Source organism: Phoca vitulina, unplaced genomic scaffold (genome assembly GCF_004348235.1).
Source record: "Phoca vitulina isolate PV1807 unplaced genomic scaffold, GSC_HSeal_1.0 scaffold2, whole genome shotgun sequence".
Taxonomy (NCBI): domain Eukaryota; kingdom Metazoa; phylum Chordata; class Mammalia; order Carnivora; family Phocidae; genus Phoca; species Phoca vitulina.
Window position 1 is genome coordinate 75,740,782 of NW_022589705.1, and position 19,144 is coordinate 75,759,925.

General features: G+C 46.3%; 1 protein-coding gene across 5 annotated transcripts in view; it reads left to right on the forward strand.

Moving 5' to 3' along the window:
* Window positions 1-19,144, forward strand: part of CSMD2 (CUB and Sushi multiple domains 2) — a 583,106-nt gene that overhangs the window by 365,948 nt on the left and 198,014 nt on the right. For all 5 annotated transcript variants that reach the window (XM_032388322.1, XM_032388331.1, XM_032388357.1 and 2 more), the window contains 5 exons: window positions 1,172-1,366; window positions 12,245-12,383; window positions 13,412-13,599; window positions 14,359-14,547; window positions 14,762-14,878. In XM_032388322.1, coding sequence (XP_032244213.1) covers window positions 1,172-1,366; window positions 12,245-12,383; window positions 13,412-13,599; window positions 14,359-14,547; window positions 14,762-14,878 — 828 coding nt within the window. The remainder of the gene's footprint in view (window positions 1-1,171; window positions 1,367-12,244; window positions 12,384-13,411; window positions 13,600-14,358; window positions 14,548-14,761; window positions 14,879-19,144) is intronic.

A 19,144-nucleotide genomic window follows, 5' to 3' on the forward strand; every position in this document is an offset into this window, starting at 1 on the left:
AGGAAGCCTGCTTCTCCCTCTCCCACTCCCCCTGCTTCTGTTCCCTCTCCCGCTGTCTCTCTCTGTCAAATAAATAAAATCTTTATAAAAAAAATCACTAGTGAATTTCAGAGGCTTGCAAATTGAGTTCTTAATTTAAAGTGGCACCCGTCTGCAGAGCCAGGGAGCCTGGTCTCCTGGAAAGCACCGTCCTCACAACAGCAGGGATGCAGATAGGGTGTGGCTCAGAGACTTGAGCTCCAGAACTGTGGCACCCTGATGGAGGCGGGCTGGGAACGTGCTCCGTGGAGACGGGGTGGGAATGGGAAGAAGGCAGTGGACTCATACTCAGGGAGTACTTACCATCTGTCAGGCGCCCTCCCAAACATTCTCCACTTTCAAATTCATACCAACTTTCCTTTTATTTCTATCCCAAAATGACCCTGCCGGGGAAGTACGGTCTCCATTTTATAGGTCAGGAAACAGAGGCTCAGCAAGATTACATAAATTGCCCAGAACCGTGTAACTAACAAGAGGCAAAGCTCAATTAAACCCTCAAGTGCTCTCTTTCCTCTGCCCCCTTCCTGCTGCATTATCAGTTGCCTGGACAGAGCGAGAGGCAGCCTGACAATACCCAAGGAAATGAAGGAAATGGCTTCAGACAGGGTTGAGTCCAGGGCACCTACTTTATGATGCTTACTGTCTATTAGTGTCACAGGACTTGGAGTCCAGCTCATCTGCAACATAAACGATCCCATAACTGTCTGAAGTTAGGGAAGTGTGGAATGGATGTGACAGCAGGAAGTAGCTCTGCTCCTAAGCCATGTTGAGCCTCAATTTCCTCATTTGTAACCTGGGGTAATTATGTCTACCTCATGGAATCATTATATGATGTAAATGAGCTGACATGAGAAATACTTAGTTCGCTGCCTGAGCTCGATATGTTCATTAGGATGAAATTGGATCAGGTGCTCAGGAAGGTAGGAGATCAAGTTTAACAATCACCTGCTTTCTGCCCACTGTGGCTCACTGGTTCTGGGGCATCTGGCTCTGACTCCAGTAGGGCGGGTTCTTGTGGAAGTGATGGGGTCTAGGATTGCCTATCATAATGAAGCTTATTTTCTCGGGGCGGGGGGGGGTCCATCTGCACGCCAGCTCTGCCTAATCCCGTCCTTGGCCTCCATCCACACAGCCTTCCGACACAACGAGTGCCCAGATCCCGGTGTTCCAGTGAATGGCAAACGGTTTGGTGACAGCCTCCAGCTGGGAAGCTCCATCTCCTTCCTCTGTGATGAAGGCTTCCTCGGGACTCAGGGCTCGGAGACCATCACCTGCATCCTGAAGGAGGGCAGCGTGGTCTGGAACAGCGCCGTGCTGCGGTGTGAAGGTACGTGCCTGCCGGGGCTGTTCGGCCGGAGCGGATGCGGAGGGGGCCAAGCGGCACAAGTCTGCACCATCCTTCCTCTTCTCCCAGGACGCAGGCCACCCTCTCACCCTCACACTGGGACGGCAGAGGCTCTATAGGCCGACTTTGCACAGAAATTTGAATTGTCACCAGAGATTCACCTGGAGAAACGCTGGTTTTAGATGGTCAGGCATCAAAGCCCCCTCTCCTTTCAACTGAGAACTCTCTCAGTATCACAGCTGTTAGGAGCCCTGCTTCCAGCTCCTGTCCCGGGGAGCTCCGGGGCCCAAAGCATTGGTAGCAGTTTAAAGGCTCGCAGGCTGCCTGGCACTCTCTTCTGCACGTGCTCATTTCCCCCAGTTCCCTGGGACATCTCCCCGCCTTGGCCTTTATGCTCCTAGTAAGGCTGCCTCCGTGTCCTTGCGGCCGGTCTTCAGGAGGCTGAAGGCAAACCGGCCAGAAGAGACACAGCTCGAAGCAAGCGCAGGGTTATTATGTGCCCCCTCAGTCCTGCCTGGCCACACAGAATAGGTTTTGTCTCAGGCTCAGAGACCATTCATCTGTTCCACCAAACTGCAGGCATTTAAAACACAGATGAAGCTTCCTGAGGGCAGGAAGCATGCCGCACCTGCATCCCAAGCCCAGGGCCTGCCCCAGAACAGGCCCTCAGTAAAATTCGTGAATAATGGACGCCAAGTGAGCAGCCCGGCAGCCCCTTGGAGGCAGTGGCTGCAGTTTTCTACTTTGGGGAGCCAGGAAGCTGCTTCCTCTCGTTTCACATGATGGACAGAAGTGGAGCCCTAACTGACCTCTCCCCATACCCAGTCCCCAAACCCAAATCTAAGCACCCTGGCCAGCAGGTGGGAAGGACAGGAGAAGAAGAGGGGAGCATTAGGCCGCGCACTCACTGCCCCAGAGCCGACGGGGAGGGGAGGGGAGAGGAGAGACCCTGACCACTCAGTGCACGTGGCAGAGTGTCTGGGGTTAAGGTGGCCTTTCAAGTCCATGGAATCCTGGCAAGTCACCTTTTCCCTCTGAGCCTCTGTATTTTCCAGCTGAAAACAGAAGGGAGGGAACAAGAACAGGTACATTGTAAAGGGCAGTTCCTGGCATAAAGTACTCAAGATGGTTTGCTGTGCTGCCACTGGGTTGTAAGCTCCGTGAGGTTAAGAGATCTTCCTTGGCCTCACATCCACACAACTGGCAAATTGTTAGACTTTTAGATGCTCAGCCAATACTGGTTGATGAATTATTGAATGGATGAATGAAGGAAAGACCTTTTAATTAGGTTAGTCTCTCCCTAATGGCCTCCAGAGCCTGCCTCCCACCAGCCCTTTGCCTTCACCCTGAAATTTACCATCTGTGTCACCCTGGGCAAATGACTTGGCCCCTTCATGCCTCAGTTGCCCCATCTGTAAAGTGCGATTAACAATGGCAACCTCCTCACAGGGTCGTTGTGAGCACACGCTGCCCTTGGAGCCGTGTCTGGCAGAGAGGCAGCGATCAATAAGTGTTGGCCATGAGCATTATTTTAACCCGATTTTAACCATTTCTTCATTCGGACCAATCAGATAAATATCACTCTACTTCATGGGATCAAGTGGTGCTCTTCCATCCTTCCAGACGCCTGATTGGGATCATGCCATAAACGGACTATTTTCTGCCCTCCAGGTTCCCACAATGAGGTCCACACAACCTCATGGCCATTTTCCCCAGTGGAGTGAGCTTTTTTAGAAATGACATTCTCAGCTATGGAACTAGTAGGTGAAGTCACTCCATCACTGGCAACAGTGGGGTGATCATGCCTGTGTGATCGTGGGTGAAGCCCATGACCCTGCAAAGCCACCATGCAGAGCCCAGGATCTGGAGGACTGTCCACTTTTCCTTCAGGCTGCCCCTCATTCTTCCTCATTCTCTCCCCTGACCTCTTTGGTTGTCCTTGTCTTGGTCCATTGCATCCAAGACACCTACCCTGCTGTCTCTCGCTCACCGGATCTCTCCCTTCTCCTAATTCCTTTTGTTCTTCGGGGGCCACCACTGGACTATGCTGTTGGATGCTTGGTCTCACCACCATTTCATTTTTCTTTACCAGTTCTCTGACCTTTGGACCTGTCTCCCCACCAAGATTCTCTTGCGGAGCAAAAGCCCAGGCTCCCAGTGCCTCCGAGCCTGTGGGGGCTCAGTCCCAGTGGAGCTGACCGCTCCCTGAGGAGGCACCAGGGCTTAGTAACTACACACCCCACTTCTTGGCATGACCCGCCCTCCTGAATCGGGGGCTCCTGGACTCTAGTTCCGCCAGTGCACTGAGATACTCGAGACCACATATGAGTGCATGAGAGAATTAGACTCACTGTTTCATGGGCAAAGTCCTAATTTTGAAATTAAAACTATCCCATCCATTCTCTCAGGAGGATGGGGAATGCTGAGGTTGGAGGACAGCAGGCAACCAGACATAGGGAGCAGCCCATTGGAGAGACCGTGAACTTGGCACAGGGGAGAACCTGCTCAGTTTCTTCAGAGGGTTGGACATTTGCTACCAAGCTGGTTTTCGGGGACCCCGGGAGCAGCACATATCAGAGGAGCGGAGTGAGAGACCCTACCTCGGGTGGCCAGTCCCAGCCTTAAAATAGTGGAGTAGATGGGGTGGAGAAGCCCCTGGGATTGGCCCCTCCATGACTTCTTTCCCCTGTGTCCTATCCTCAGGAGAACCCTGCCTTGTAATCAGTATCTTTTGTCTTTTCCATTTTTTCTAGTTTTGTTTTTGATTAAGTATCCCCACCTTGTGGACAATTAAATGCAAAAGCTAATGGTCTTTTAAAAAATCTTTTAATATATGCTAAGAGCCACTTAGCTTTTGAGAGGCTATAATGGGACAGGGAGAAAATGGCATCTTCTCCTAAATTTAGAAAGAAGGATGATCATCTCGTTGCTCTAAGGCGCAAGTCAGCAAACTTTTTCTTAAAGGGCCAGCTAGGAGGTATCTTGGGCTTTGTGGGCCATGTGGGTCTCTACTCAACTCTGGCACCGTTATGCAAACACAGCCATAGACAGCACTTAAGTGGATGGGCTGGATTTGGCCCTCGGGCTGTAGTTTGTTGACCCCTTATCTAGACAACAGAGGACGTAGGGGATCCTTATGCTTAAAGTCAGAAATATCTTTAAAAAGCCTTCTAGGCAGTGAAGACATCTACACAGGCATGCCTGGTTATCCCTCCCCCATTCACCTCTTCCTTGTCTTTTTTCAGGAAGAACCAAGTAACCATACCGCACTAGGATAAGTATTTTACAGGTGTCCCTTCATTCCAGCCTTGCACCAGGTAGGAAGCAGGTGTAGTTGTGGTCCCCACTGGGGCCCAGAGAGGTTAAGTCACCCGCCCAGGGTCCTCCCAGCTTGTCAGTAGTGGAGCCAGAATTCAAACCCAGACCCTTGGCTACACTGTTTCTGTATTTTTCTGGAATTGTTTCACTACAGAGAATATCATTTCAAACCTGTTTATGAAATACTTCCAAGTATCCACAAGTAGGATAAAAAGCAAGTTTCTATTTTCCTATCCCAGTAGAAAATTAAAACAAAAGGAAACATAGTGCCTATTGCAAGAGACAGAGAAGACAGGACACCACATGGAAGCATCAGAAATTGACAGCATAAAACAAAATGACAGCAGTAAGACAAACATATCAGTTATGACAGTAAAGGTAATTAAACTCCCTATTAAAAGACAAAGAATCTCAAACTGGGTTTAAAAAAATATGCTGCTTATATAAGAAATACACAGGGGGGAGAAAAGGAGATAAATTACCTACAGTGAGTGTGTATTCTCATTTTTACAGTAATACTTGGTGGTTTTAAAAAATTTAAGCAATACATAAGTGAGATAAAGTTCAAAGTGAAAATTCTCATTTCCCCATCCCACTCCCTAGAGAAAAATGGTTTGACTGTTTGGTGTAAACACGTCCACATTGTTTTTCTCTGTGTGTATACCAGATGTGTTACTTTTATAATCAGAAAATTAAAAAGTCCTATAAAAAAGACAGAAGGCCAGTTTTCCCCATTCCCACAAGAGGAATCCAAGTGATAGTTGTAGCTCATTTAGGCCTCCAAGGAAGAAGTAAGCGTAGTTACCAAGTTTCTAACATTATCTCACTGAATCTTCTTGGCCACTCTTGTGAGAAAGATGTTATTATGCTCTAAGCACAAGAAAGCTGCAAACCAGCGAGGTGAATTGACCTGCCTGAGATCCCACAGCTGGTAACAGTTGAGAATTTACTATGTGTTAAATACGAGGCCAAGTGCTTTGCGTACGTTGTCCTTTTGAATCCTCATGACAACCCTAGGAAGTAAGTACTGTTATGGTCCTCATTTCACAGATGAGAAAGCTGAAGCACAGAGTAGTTATGTAACTTGCCCAAGGTCGCACAGCTAAACGAATTAGAGAGTCAGGATTCCAATCCCAGTACTCTGATTCCAGACCACCACTTTGAATCCCCCAAGGAGGTCTGACTCCAGAGTTCACTCACCTGTCATGCTGCCACAAAACGGTAGTGTAGCAGGCCACAGGAAAAGGCTTTCACGACTTCTGGTCATTCACACGGGACACCTTGTCACCTAAAACCCCTCTGAGGCCAGTAGTCAGGGTCGGCATTCCCATGTCCACCCACAGTGGCTAGCAACGCGGGCCCTGGAGCCAGCCCGCCCGGGTTTAAATCCTGGCTCTGCCACTTCCTAGCTCTGTGTTTCTGGACCAGTTAGCTAGCCTCTCTGTTCCTGTTTCCTCCACTGAAATGAGGCTAATACCAGTCCCCACCTTATAGGTTGTTGTGAAGGTGAACATTCAGGAAAAGAAAAAGTGCACGTAAATCAATGTCCAGCTCATATTCTTGTGTCCCATCACTGTTCCCAATTGCTCCTGGCCTGACACAATGTTAGCATCCGTCCTGGAGAACGCCAGCCCCTCACCAGAAGCCCTGTGTATTAGTCATCTCGTGCCATCATAACAAAATACCGAAGACTGGGCAGCTTGAACAATAGAAATTTGTTTTCTCTCCGTTCTGGAAGCTGGAAGTCCAAGGTCAAGGTGCCAACAGGTTTGGTTTCTCTTGAAGCCACTTTTTCCTTGGCTTGCAAGTGGCACCTTCTCGCTGTGTCCTCATGTGGCCTTTTCTCTGTGTGCACATCCCTAGTGTCTCTTCCTCTTCTAAAAAGGACACCGGTCCTATTGGATTAGGGCCACATCCTAATGATCTTATTTAATCTTCATTACTACCTCTTTAAGAGCCCTAGTTCCAAACAGTCGTACTGGGGCTAAGGCTTCAACCTTATGAATTGGGGGGAACACAAATCAGTCATAATACCTGGTCTTCTACCTTTCAACCAGTATTTCATTCCTTCGACAAAGTATTTATTGAGTACCTGCTGTGTGGCAGGCACTGGGGTAAGCACAGGGCCCCTCGTTTGTCTCATTTCTGAGCTCTCATCTCTATTCAAGGCAGGAAACCTCCCCCTCTTTTCTTTCATTGTGCGTGTGAGTGTGTATGGAGTGTGAGTGTGAGCGTGAGTAGATATGAGTGTACATGTGCTCGTTTCCTTTTTTTGCCCCAGATTTTGAGTGGAAAATTTCAAACAGAATAATACACCTATGTGCCCACCGCCTAGCTTCACCAGTTACAAACTCATGGCCTATTCTGTTGCATTCACACCCCTGCCTGTGGCCCCTGCCACTGCACTCTAGGATTACCGGGAAGCAAATTTCAGGCAAAATATCCATCCACAGCATTTTAGTGTGTATCTCTAACAGATAAGAACTCTTTATAACATAACTGCAATGCTATCATCCTAAAAAAAATAAAAATAATCACTTAATACAATCAAATTTTCACTTTATTTTATTTTATTTATAAAGATATTTTATTTTAAAGATTTTTTTTAAAAATCAGAATCCTGCTCAGGTGCACTCACTACAGGTAGCACATATGTGTCAGTTCATTCAATCTGTGGACCTCTATGCCCACCCCTGGTGATTTTTTGTGGAAGAAGCCAGGTCATTTATTCTGAGGTGTCTCCTGCACTCTGAATTTTGGCCATTATGTCCCTGGGAGGTTGTTTAACATGATCCTCTCTCTCTTATATTTCCTTTAATTGGCAGGAGGATCTAAAAACCTAATCAGATTTAGGTTCCATTTTTCGACCGGAATATTCTACGGGCAGAGCTCTGTGCCACCATCAGAGACGCATAATGTCTGGTTGTCTCTCATTTGAGGATGTTAGGAGCCATAGATGGGATTGCAAAATGCCCACATGCTATCATTTCATCTTCTTTTATAAGCTGGAATCCTTAAAGAAAACTCGCCCTTATCAACTGTTCGGTTACCCTGAGGTATAATTCATGAAGGAAAGGCAGAGAAAAACTTAATTATTTTCCTTTATTTACAGGTTTTTATTCAATGAGTTGATTCCCTGACATCTTCTAAAATTGAACATTTTAAAATATCATTACGGTTCAGTGGGTTTAAACATATTTTATGTATTTAAATCCATTGCAATTATCACTCTAACCGACACTCCAATTGTCCCATTGGCCAGTGGGAACCTTTTGAAAGTGGTCCAACCTCATTTTGAATATTTTCTGTCCCTGACCTGGAAGCAGCCGTTTCTCCAAGGAACCCTGGTCCCTTTTTGGTGGAAAATGATATTGAGAATCTGGGCACTGGAGGTAATTATTCCTATTGAGTTGGCCCTTGTCTCTAAGGCTTTTCAATGAACAGAGCTAAAGAATTGTTTTTTAAAGATAAAGTGCATAATGGGTTCATTTCATTTCAGATGTAAGAATACTTTCTTTTTTACTCTCTTGATGTCGTATCTGTACCTGTGTTCATTCCTGCTGAAAATTCCAGTTCCCTACATCAGCATAATTTCCCATTCCCTACTGCATATCCAAGACTCAGAGAATGATACAACCACTACCAACATCAGTGTGATGACTGAAAATGGTTTAAGTTATTTTACTTTCTATTCCTCTTGTTCCTAGATCCTACTAAGGATGGCTGTGTTTTAAAATCTCTTTCGCCAGTTTCTTCATGTGTGATTTTGCCACCAACTGATATAGTCCCGTATTTATTTATTTCACTCTGCTTTTGAGTTTTGAGAAACTGCTTATCAAATTTAAATCTTCCTTTTTAGTTGTGAAAAATATTTACATAGGTCCAAACTTAAACCTCTAAAAGAAGATACATTCTGAGAAAGTCTAGCTTTTATCCCTTTCCTCTCTACCCTGTTCCCTCCTTCTTTCCATAGATAATCTTTGAGTTTGGACCTCACTCTTTCATCCAGTTGTTAATATGGGTCAATATATGTGTGTGTCTCCCACCCCTCTCTTCAATAAGTGGAATCATACGATTATTTTTTTACCTCTTTGCCTTGCTTTTTTTTCACTTACTAATATATTCTGGGGACTACTCCAGGACATTATATAGAATATTCCTCATTCTTGTTTATAGCTGCATCATCCATCTTGTTGATTATTCCAGTTCATTCGGTCAGCTCCCTATTGTGGAACATTTGGGCTCTTTCCATTCTTTTGCTACTATAAATCATGCCGCTTTGTATAGCTTTGTACATATATATGTCTTTTCACAGATTTGCAATTATATCTTTGGGATCGAGTTCTAGAAGCAGAATTGCTGGGTCAGAGAGTGAATGCATAGGAATTTTGCTGTACATCACCAAACTTCCTTTCACAGGAATTGTGCCATTTTGCATTTCCACCAGCAAGGTACTCTATAGAATACCTGCTTTCCCTGAGCCTCATGTGTCCTTGAACTTGGATTTTGCCTATCTGATGGATGAGAAATATTTTCTCATTGCAGTTTTAATATATATATATATTTCCTTAGAATGAGGTTGAGCATCTTTTCAAATGTTAAGGAGACATTGCATTTAGGACCCTTCCCTACTCCTCCCTGCCTGACAACTGTCACCACGGCATGTGAAGATGAACCAGAGAGTGTGAAAGACTGAATGCATAGAGAGGTCATTTGAGCAGCACATGAGCAGGAGAAGAGACGAGCCAGTCAAGGCAATAAAACAATACAGCAGAGAAAAACAAAGTGGTGACCAAAGGCAGGATTTGGGTTTCCCTGTCTGGAGATTTTAGATAGGGTTTTGTTGTCAGTATTTGTGCACTGAATGAAGGGCAGCCTAGACAGAAAGTGACCATGTGATCTACAGCTTTCTGGAAAGTAAGTGAGGAGATCACAGCTCACAACCCAAGAGGCTGGGCCTGTGCTGAATTGAAGCCAAGAGAGAGTCCCTGCTTCTGCAGAGGCTCAGTACCTGCATGGGGACCCTGGGACCAAACAGTAGCCCCCCCACACACACACACACCTCCAAGGTCTTACATGTCTATCGGAGAAAGAGAGGAACGTATTAGCAGGTTCAATGAGATGCAGAGATGGGTCTTGAAAACTGGAGTTACCCAGGAAGTGACAATACACATGTGCAACTTACTCTCTCAATGTTTGATATAAATGCTGTGTTATTACTTAATTTCTCCATGCCTCAACTTACTGAAATTGGGGTGATAATCCCCACCTGTAAAATGAGGATAACAATAGCATCTGTCTTTTAGTGTTGCAGTTGTCACAAAGATAATCCTCCTTAAATCCTGATGCGCAGTAAACTCAACCCCAGCGAGCTCATTGCTGCCAGGGCAGCTGCAGTACCACTACGTGCCACAGAGGGGTTTGGAGACAGAGGTCTTGAAATCCCAGCTCTCCCTTCCTTACTTCTTGATCTAGTCTCTTAGCCTACTTAGCCTTAGTCTTCTCATCTGAAAATGGGCATAATAACTGCATAAACGTTGTGTGCCTTTAAATGAAATAATACACATAAAGTAGAGCTGTAAGTCATTGGTATGAGTTTCTACTACTAGTATTACTGTTCTTATCTCATGTTAATTAAACTCCCTAATGTATCACAAGAATGCTTGACAATCAGAATGCCTAGGTGGCTCAGTCAGTTGAGCCTCCAACTCTTAATTTCAGCTCAGGTCATGATCTCAGGATGGTGAGATTGAGCCCAGTGTCAGGCTCTGCGCTCAGCAGGGAGTCTGCTTGAGACTCTCTCTCCCTCCCCCTTCTGCCTCCCCCAGCCTTCTCTCTCTCTAAAATAAATAAATAAATCTTTTTAAAAAAGAATGTTGACAATTATTTTCTATCTTTCCAAGAAGTTCATAGAATTGAGAGAGGAAAGGTGCAGTATATTTGATTCCGTTTTATGAAACTGATTACCTAGAGAAACATACAAAAAACTGCAGAGACAGAAGTGCTGGGTAGCTCTTTATTTCCTTCCTGGTCTTGTTCAGGGCATTTTTGGCATCTGATAGCTCCATAGTAAGGGATTCCAAAGGACGCAGGGGTTCTTTGAAAACTGGGAGGCTGCTTAGTTTAGGATCTCTGGATTTGTGGTGTCTTCCCAGGTCCGAGTCCAGGCTCTATCACTGGTAACGCAGGGCTAGTCGCTGCACCTCCATAAACCTGTCTTAGCTGTAAAACGGGGAGGATAATAGCGCCACCCTCGCAGGATTTGTGTTCTGTGAAGAGTGAGCGTGACTGTCCCGTGTGAGCCCGTGAGTGCCAGTGGTGGTGACAGTGCCCGCAGCGTGGGTGGCGGCTGTTACCGGCATCCTCCACATCGGTCCTGGGGAGGGACCGGGTGGGCGAGGTTAGACTGCATTAACATGCAAGCCCCAAATCTCAGGGGCTTAAAAACAGGAGTTGATAGCGCACACAGACTGCCTGAGCTGCATGTTTAACACTGGTCATCAGGGGCCCTGCCCCTGAGTCACTTAAAGGTCCAGCCCGACGGGACTTCCATCTTGACACTTGCTCTCACGGTCGAGGAGGCAGAAAACTGCAAATCAGGCACCAGCTCCTCAAGTTTCCCTGTGGGCGGGACACGCGCCACTACTGCTCTCATGTGATTGGTCAAAGCGGTCACGTGGCCTAAGATAACTTGAAAGGGGTGGGCGATGAAATCTGACCACCTGTCGGAAGGAGGAGGACTGGACTCGCTCTGATGAGTGCCGCAAGGGCCAAGGGTCCGGCGCAGGAAGAGGTGGTGGTGAGGGAAGGATGCGGGTGGGAACGGGAAGCTGAGGGATGCGCAGAGAGAGACCAAGGGACTGAGAGGACAGGCGGGGCAGGATCAGAGGCATGTCTGCACCACCCAGTGTCTTGTGGAGTCACCTGCCATGAACCACTTTCATTCGCCCTTCCATCCCTTCATGTATTCATTCAAGCAATAATTACTGATTTCTGGCACAGAGGAATAAGTGTGTGCCAAGCTCTAGGCTAAATGCTGGGGATTCCGAATTGTGTAAGACCATTAACAAGGTCCCTGCCCTCAGGGGGCTTACAGTGGAGCAGGTCAGGCCAGTGCTCTGAGCTGAGCTTTGGGGTCTGCCCACTGTCCAGTGCCAGAGCACCTGGTGCCAGGTGTGAGGAGGTGGCCCAGTCTCTGCTTTTGCCACAAGCCTGATGGTTGAGCGACGAGCAAAGGAAAAACCAGTGTGACCCAAATATTAGCTGTACTTCAGCCCTTCTAGAATGACAGAGGACTTTGTTTAAAGGATTATTTTTATTTCTCCTCTCTGGCCTTTAATAAAAGTCCAAATGATGTAACTGAGCATGTCTATAAAGGTCCCAATAGACAGAACTCACGGTTTATATAGTTTATGTAATTTTCCATAAAAACAAGAACAATACTTGTTGGCAGATACATTTTATAGAGAGTTTTTATTTGTTTGTTCATTTGTTCGCCCCTCCCCCCCAAGAAAGCTGCTTCTCTCCTTTCTGTCCCCCCAGCTCCCTGCGGTGGTCATCTGACTTCGCCCAGTGGCACCATCCTGTCTCCGGGCTGGCCTGGCTTCTACAAGGATGCCCTCAGCTGTGCCTGGGTGATTGAAGCCCAGCCAGGCTACCCCATCAAAATCACCTTCGACAGGTGCCTACAACCACAGCCTTTGAGGAAGCAGAGCCGGGGGGGTGGGGGGGGGATCTCTTAGGAGTGGTGTGGGAGGGAACCTGGGGTTGAGGGCGGAGGACCAGCACCTTTGCTGAAATGTCAGCAAAGTCAGAGAAGACTGGAGCAAATTGCCGTGGGTGGGGACAGGGCACATAGGCTTCGCCCTTGGCCTTGGTTTCACCTCAGTAGTGGGGTTTGTGTTGTTTATGACCAGAGGAGTGAGCAGAAGGCTGGGGTATCACTCGGGACGTCAGAGTCCTTGTGTCCCCCCACCCCCAGTGACGGAGAGTGGGCAGACAGACACATCAGACGTTGAAGCAGGCATGGCATCTGAGGAGCATAACTCTGAAATCTGCAGTATGGGAAGGCAGCCTTCCTGATCTCTGACCCAAATCCTGCTCGTATGCCGCACTTCCCGCTCACACCCCAGGGGTGCCCCTTGGATGGGGAAAGTAGCCACACAGATATGAACAGAAGCTTCTTCCAGACAAAGCATCCATGACCTAGAATAGCGCTGTTCAGACTTTTCCATGAGAGTCGATAGTAAATATTTTAGGTTTTGTAGGCCACCTGTGGTTATCTGTTGCATATTTTTTGCTCTTTAAAAACATACCCCTTTATAAATGTTAAAAACCATTCTTAGCTCTTAGGCCATACAAAAACAGGCTATAGAACAGATTTGGCCCTGGGCTATAGTTTACTGAATTCTGGCCTAGAACATTCTGACCACCCATGAGGCTAGTCATTGTGCCCCTAAGTCTCAAGATGAGTCTTGACCCAGACCGCAGGGAGGACTGAGAGAGTGCCCAGCCGTGGGAGAAGGGGGAGGGGCTAAATGCAGCAGAGAAGGCCCTTCCCTGTCACTAGTGAATGTGTGCAAATTGTATTAAAATGTCCCAGCCTGCCAAAATCTGGCTGTTCTGAAGCCCTGGGTCAGGCAGGGCTTTTTGTCATTTGCAAATTACTAAGCCTCAGGTTTCTCAAGTCTACATTCCCATCTTCGGCAGATTTAAAACGGAGGTCAACTATGATACTCTGGAAGTTCGAGATGGACGGACATACTCAGCGCCCTTGATCGGGGTTTACCATGGGACCCAGGTCCCCCAGTTCCTCATCAGCACCAGCAACTACCTCTACCTCCTCTTCTCTACCGACAAGAGTCACTCGGACATCGGCTTCCAGCTCCGCTATGAGAGTGAGTCTTGGCGGGGAGGCAGATGACAAGGTGGGCTGTGGGAGATGCAGGGACCCAGGACTGTTCCAGCAGCGGCCCCCCCACTCAGCCCCATCCCCATGGCTTCTTCAGTTAGGCTGTGCTCCTGGCGGGCACTCCCCTACTTTCGGCATCTGTCAGAGCCCACGGGAGCTCAAAGGGGAGCCTTTGGAAACAGTGAAAGCTGATGACCTGCATACCACAAAGCCTCTTCTACCTGCAGGTGATTGGGTGCCACCATGCCAGGCTCTCGGGGGACAGAGGGTTTGAGGATTGTGAGGTTGAAGTGTGATGGCATCTTCTGCTCACCCTCACCCTCCCTCATCCCCTTCTGCATCCATCTCTGCTGCCTCAATTGAATGAGATGGATGTCATTTCCATTCCTTGTAGACCAGTAGAAAAACCGATGGTTGAGAGTGCTATGAGGACAACCCCATGTTCTTACTCATGTCTGTATCCCTAAGACTTAGCATGGTGTCTAAACCATAGTGGATACTCAACTTATATGAACTGAATGAACGGATGAATGGACAAATACTAGAATCAGCTTGTTTTCTCTGACAGACAGATCTTCAAATAACCCTCTCAGCAGATAGTGACAGCCACACTTGATGCATGGGTAAATGACAACTTCACCTTTCTGTAAATCAGGGTTCTCTCCTCCCTCCCTTTGTGAGCCAGCTGGGATCTTTCTGTGGTGATGGTTAGCTGTCTGTTCCAGCTGTGGGCTCTCTTTTCCAGCTATAACCCTGCAGTCAGACCACTGTCTGGATCCAGGGATCCCCGTAAATGGGCAGCGCCATGGGAATGACTTCTACGTGGGCGCTCTAGTGACCTTCAGCTGTGACTCAGGCTACACGTTAAGTGATGGGGAGCCCCTGGAGTGTGAGCCTAACTTCCAGTGGAGCCGGGCCCTTCCCAGCTGTGAAGGTGAGAAACACCCCATAAGGGGGTGCTAAGGTAGTTGATTCCTTTCCAACTGTGAAAGACCAGGAGCTAGAAGGGGCATTGACTCTCCCACCCATCAGTGAGGGTTGAGAGGAGATGGCTCCCAGGCTCCCGGGAGGATTGGTTGGGGCCAGGGGTGTGGGGGTGGGGCTCCCCGGGCCACTCCAGTCTTTCACCACCATCTTTATTCCCGTAGCACTCTGCGGTGGCTTCATTCAAGGCTCTAGTGGGACCATCTTGTCACCAGGGTTTCCTGACTTCTACCCCAACAACTTGAACTGCACCTGGATTATTGAAACATCCCATGGCAAGGGTGAGTGGTTAGGCCTGGAGCAAGTATTGGGATGTGACGTGGTCAGGGCCCCATGTTCTTTAGGTCAAGGTGGCCTCAGTGGGGATCTCCCTATGTAGTGACCTCAGGGCTTGGTCTGAATTTTTCTAGTCAACAGGAAAACTCCCAGAAGCTTCCCATCTCTTTGAATCATAGAATATATTCCATAAATATTTTTAAGAATCTAAAATCTCCATGCTAGAAGAGATCATAGAGATTATCAGCTGTCAAACCCTACATAATGATGCAGACATCTTGTCTAATTGCTCCCCACAAGATGGCACCACACCTTCTGCCTTAAACACCCCCAGCAGTGGGAAGGTAGCCAACCCATTCAGCAAATGGGCACCTGCTGTCATTTTTTGATAGATCTGACCCCTCCTCATAGCCTGTGAAGTGTTCCTGAAAGTTTTTTCCTTGTTCTGTGTCCTGGAGGAACATAAGATCCATCTGCCCCCTCTCCTCATGTTCACCCTTCAGACACTGGACCCATGAACCTCTTCTTACATAGCTCAGCTGTTCCTCAGATGCCATGATTTCACATTCCTCACCAGGCTGGACTGTTACCTCAACTTACCCTAACATGAATAATCTTTGGAAATCCAAGTTCAAAGTAAGGGTGCTGGTTAGAAATAAATAGGAAATAATATAGTCTTTGATTCAACAAATATATATTGAATAATACCACCCGTGTGGCAGACTCTGGGGCTGGGAATAAACAGTAACCAGGCACATACGGCTTCTATCCTCAGAAGCTTATTCTGAAGAACCAGGGTCATGGTTCTTAACCCCTCTGCACTGTAGCATATGTATTAATGCTTAGACTGCACCATAGAGGTTTTGATTCTCCACGTTGGAGGTGGAAAACAGGCATCTTTGATTTTAGAACACTTCACTAGTAAATCTGATGCATGCCCTTGAATGAGAACCTCTGATCTAGAAGAATTAACATGTAGAAAAGCCAAGAAAAATTTTTAAAAGAAAGAGTAACTCTTCCAGATAGTAAAATGTTATTGGCTAAAATAATTTTAACAATGTGATATGAGTATTGGAGTAGACACACAAACCAGTGCAGGCGTATGAAGGTCTAGAAGTAGAGTCCTATGTGTGTGCGTGCACGCGTGTGTGTGTGAGTTTGTGCATGCACACACATGCACACTCATCTATGTGTGTGAGAGAGACAGTTTGTAGTATATAATTAAAGTGTCATTTCTAATCTATTGAAGAGAGGATGGATTATTTAATAAATGGTTTTAAAACAGTAGACTTAAAACACTTGGGAAAAAAAGAAAAGAACCAAACAGACCTCATACATTTAACCACATAAATTCCAGTACTAGAAGAACATGAAAATCTAACCTCAGGTGGAGATGTGCTATAAAGAGTAATACTAAAAGCAGAATCCATAAAGGCAAAGACTATAAAATTTGATTAAATAAAACTTTGAGTGGATTTATGTCAAAAAAAAAAAGGCCATAAAAATTTCAGATAGTAAGTGGACAAAATTATTTTCAACATATATAATCAACTAAAGATTACCAACCTGATGCATGAAGAGCTCTTAAAAATCTTAAAGAAAAATATACCTGGTCTCTGGGCCTGTAAAATGAGACAAGCTATAAATGCTTCATAACAGAAGAAATAGAAATGAAAGGACATTGACCCCACTCATAATTAGAGAAATGCAAATTCAACCAGTAATCAAATACCATTTCTTTTTTCAAGTCAGCAGAGAAAATCATAACAGTGTGGGAGACAGTTTGCAGACACAAATACTCTTCTTCAACGCTGACATTTTATGAAATGGTTGAAACTCTCTGGATGATGGTTCCATGATGTGAATCCAAAGCCTTCAAAATATATGTGCCTTTGGACCCAGCAATTCCACTCCTTGGAATTTATATAAAAAAAATAAGTACAACTGTACATCAAGATTCAGCTGCAAGGATGCTTCCTAAAACACATTATTAATTGGAAGATTAGTTAGCTACTCAAATGTCCATTGATAAGGAAATGTTAAATAAACATATGATACATGTATAAAATGTAATACTGTGCAGCTACTAAAAGGCATAATGTAAGAGAATATTTAAAGACCTACAGGGGTAGCGGTGCCTGGGTGCCTCAGTCAGTTAAGCGACCAACTCTTGATTTCAGCTCAGGTCATGATCTCAGGGTCGTGGGATTGAGCCCCGTGTCGGGCTCCATGCTGAGCATGGAGTCTGCTTAAGATTCTTCTCCTCCCTCTGCCACTGCCCCTCTCCCTCTCTCTCTTTCTCTCTCTCTAAAATAAATAAAATATTTTTTAAAAATTAAAAAATTAAAGACCTATAGGAGTAGTTGCAATATGTTGTTAAGTCAAAAGAGATGTTTGCCAAAAGAACATAGTCCGTTTATAAAAAATAAACAAGGATATGTGCATAGGAAACTGAAAAATATACCCCAAGATGTTAGTGCTACTACTCTCTTGTCTTACCTTATTTTATCTTCTCACTGTTTTCTAATTTTGAGCAATAAACATATATTACATGTAAATGATACTATTTGTGTAAAAAAAGAAAATTTGTAAGAAAAGTCACTTAAAGTCTCCCCACATGTGCTTAAGTGCTTTCACTTTTGCCTCTAATAGGCCTGACCTCACTGGGATTAGGATGGCGTGCAGCTTCTTGGGGAGAAAGGACCCTCCAGACAGCCAGGGTGAGGCCCGGTTGTCCCCTTCTCCCTATAGAGGAGAGGAGGGATCGGGGCAGCGTCCTTGTTCATCCTGCAGAGCTGTTTCCAGCAAGTCTGGGCCAGAGTTGGCCATTGCAGGAGCCAGAAGCTCCTCTGTGGCATCAAGAGGGCAAGAAAGGCAGCCCCTCATGATCCTTAGAGGAACAATCCCAATAGTCATGATTTTCTTTCTATCTGGCATCTGTAATCATAGGGGGGTATGTTTCTCTATGCCTTTCTGTATGTGTCTTTGCCTAGAAGTCAATGCAATTCAAATATTTAGCAAACGCTTATTTTATACTTGCACTTACCCTAGATGCTAGGAAAACCCAGTGGCACGACCCCCTGGCATTGCCTGCCTTCAGGAAGTTTATAGTCCGGTGGTAGAGATAGACCATCTCATGTACCATGCATGGCCAAGAGCAGATAGAGGTGGCAAACATCCAGAGGCCAGCTGAGGGCTTGGTTAGGTAGGTGTCCTGAAGTTGAAACTTAGGCCAGTCTTCAGGGATGAGCAAGAATTAGCCAGGATGAGAGGTGTTCCAGGCAGAGAATCAACACGGGGTCACTGATGTATGACCAGGTCACTTCTTCCTTAGAACTACTTAAAGTCTTCACCAGACCCTTATAAGGCATAGAGCTCGAAATTGTAAAATAGCTGGCGTGAGCCTATCGCCCTTGCTCACCTTTCTCAGCCTCCTTCTGAGCCCTGTAAACACTAAGTCCTAGCTACGTTGAAGCTCTCTCAGTTCCTAGAACTTCCCAGGCTTTCATTGTCCTCTAGAGCTTTGTGCATTGGGATGCTATTCTTTCTGAACACTTTCTCCCCCTGCACCCTCTCCACCCTCCCTCTTGTGTGGCCAGCCCTTCATCTTCTGAACTCACTTGCTTTAATGAACCTTCACGACCCCTTCTCCCCAGTCCTGGGTATGAGTTGGGTTCCCCTCCGTGGGCTCCCACATGATCCTGTGCCTTCCTGCTCCCCCCACACAGACTCTAAGCTCTTTGAGAGACATGCCTGCCTGTTTCCTGCAGCTTCCCCAGGTGCCGGCTCTATCTCTGGCACATAAGGAACTCAAGAAATATTTATATGAATTGAATTAAACTGAACCCAGACCCTTCTCTAGAGGGCAATGCCTGTAAGAGTATCTCACGTTAACAGATCCATTAGGCTACTGACTGTGATTGATCTCCAGCAGGCAGAGGAACAGCTGGGGAAACTCAGAACTCTGTGAAATTCAGAATTGTTCAAATTCCCAGCCAAAGGGAATGGCCAATTCAGGAGTCCAAAGAATGTGCCCTTGTCGAGACCCCAGAACTGACATTTTTTCAACCCATAAGGCTGCCTGGGAGTTAGACAAGCTGAGCAAAAAGAATACCTACTGTGTGCCAGACACCATGCTGTGGGCTCTGCATCTGCTATCCTAATTGTTCCTTGCTCCAAGAATTAAATGTTATCTATGAGGAGAGGCTATCATCCCCATGATATAGTGGAGGAAACTAGAACTCAGGGCACACTGAGCAACTTCGGCTCAG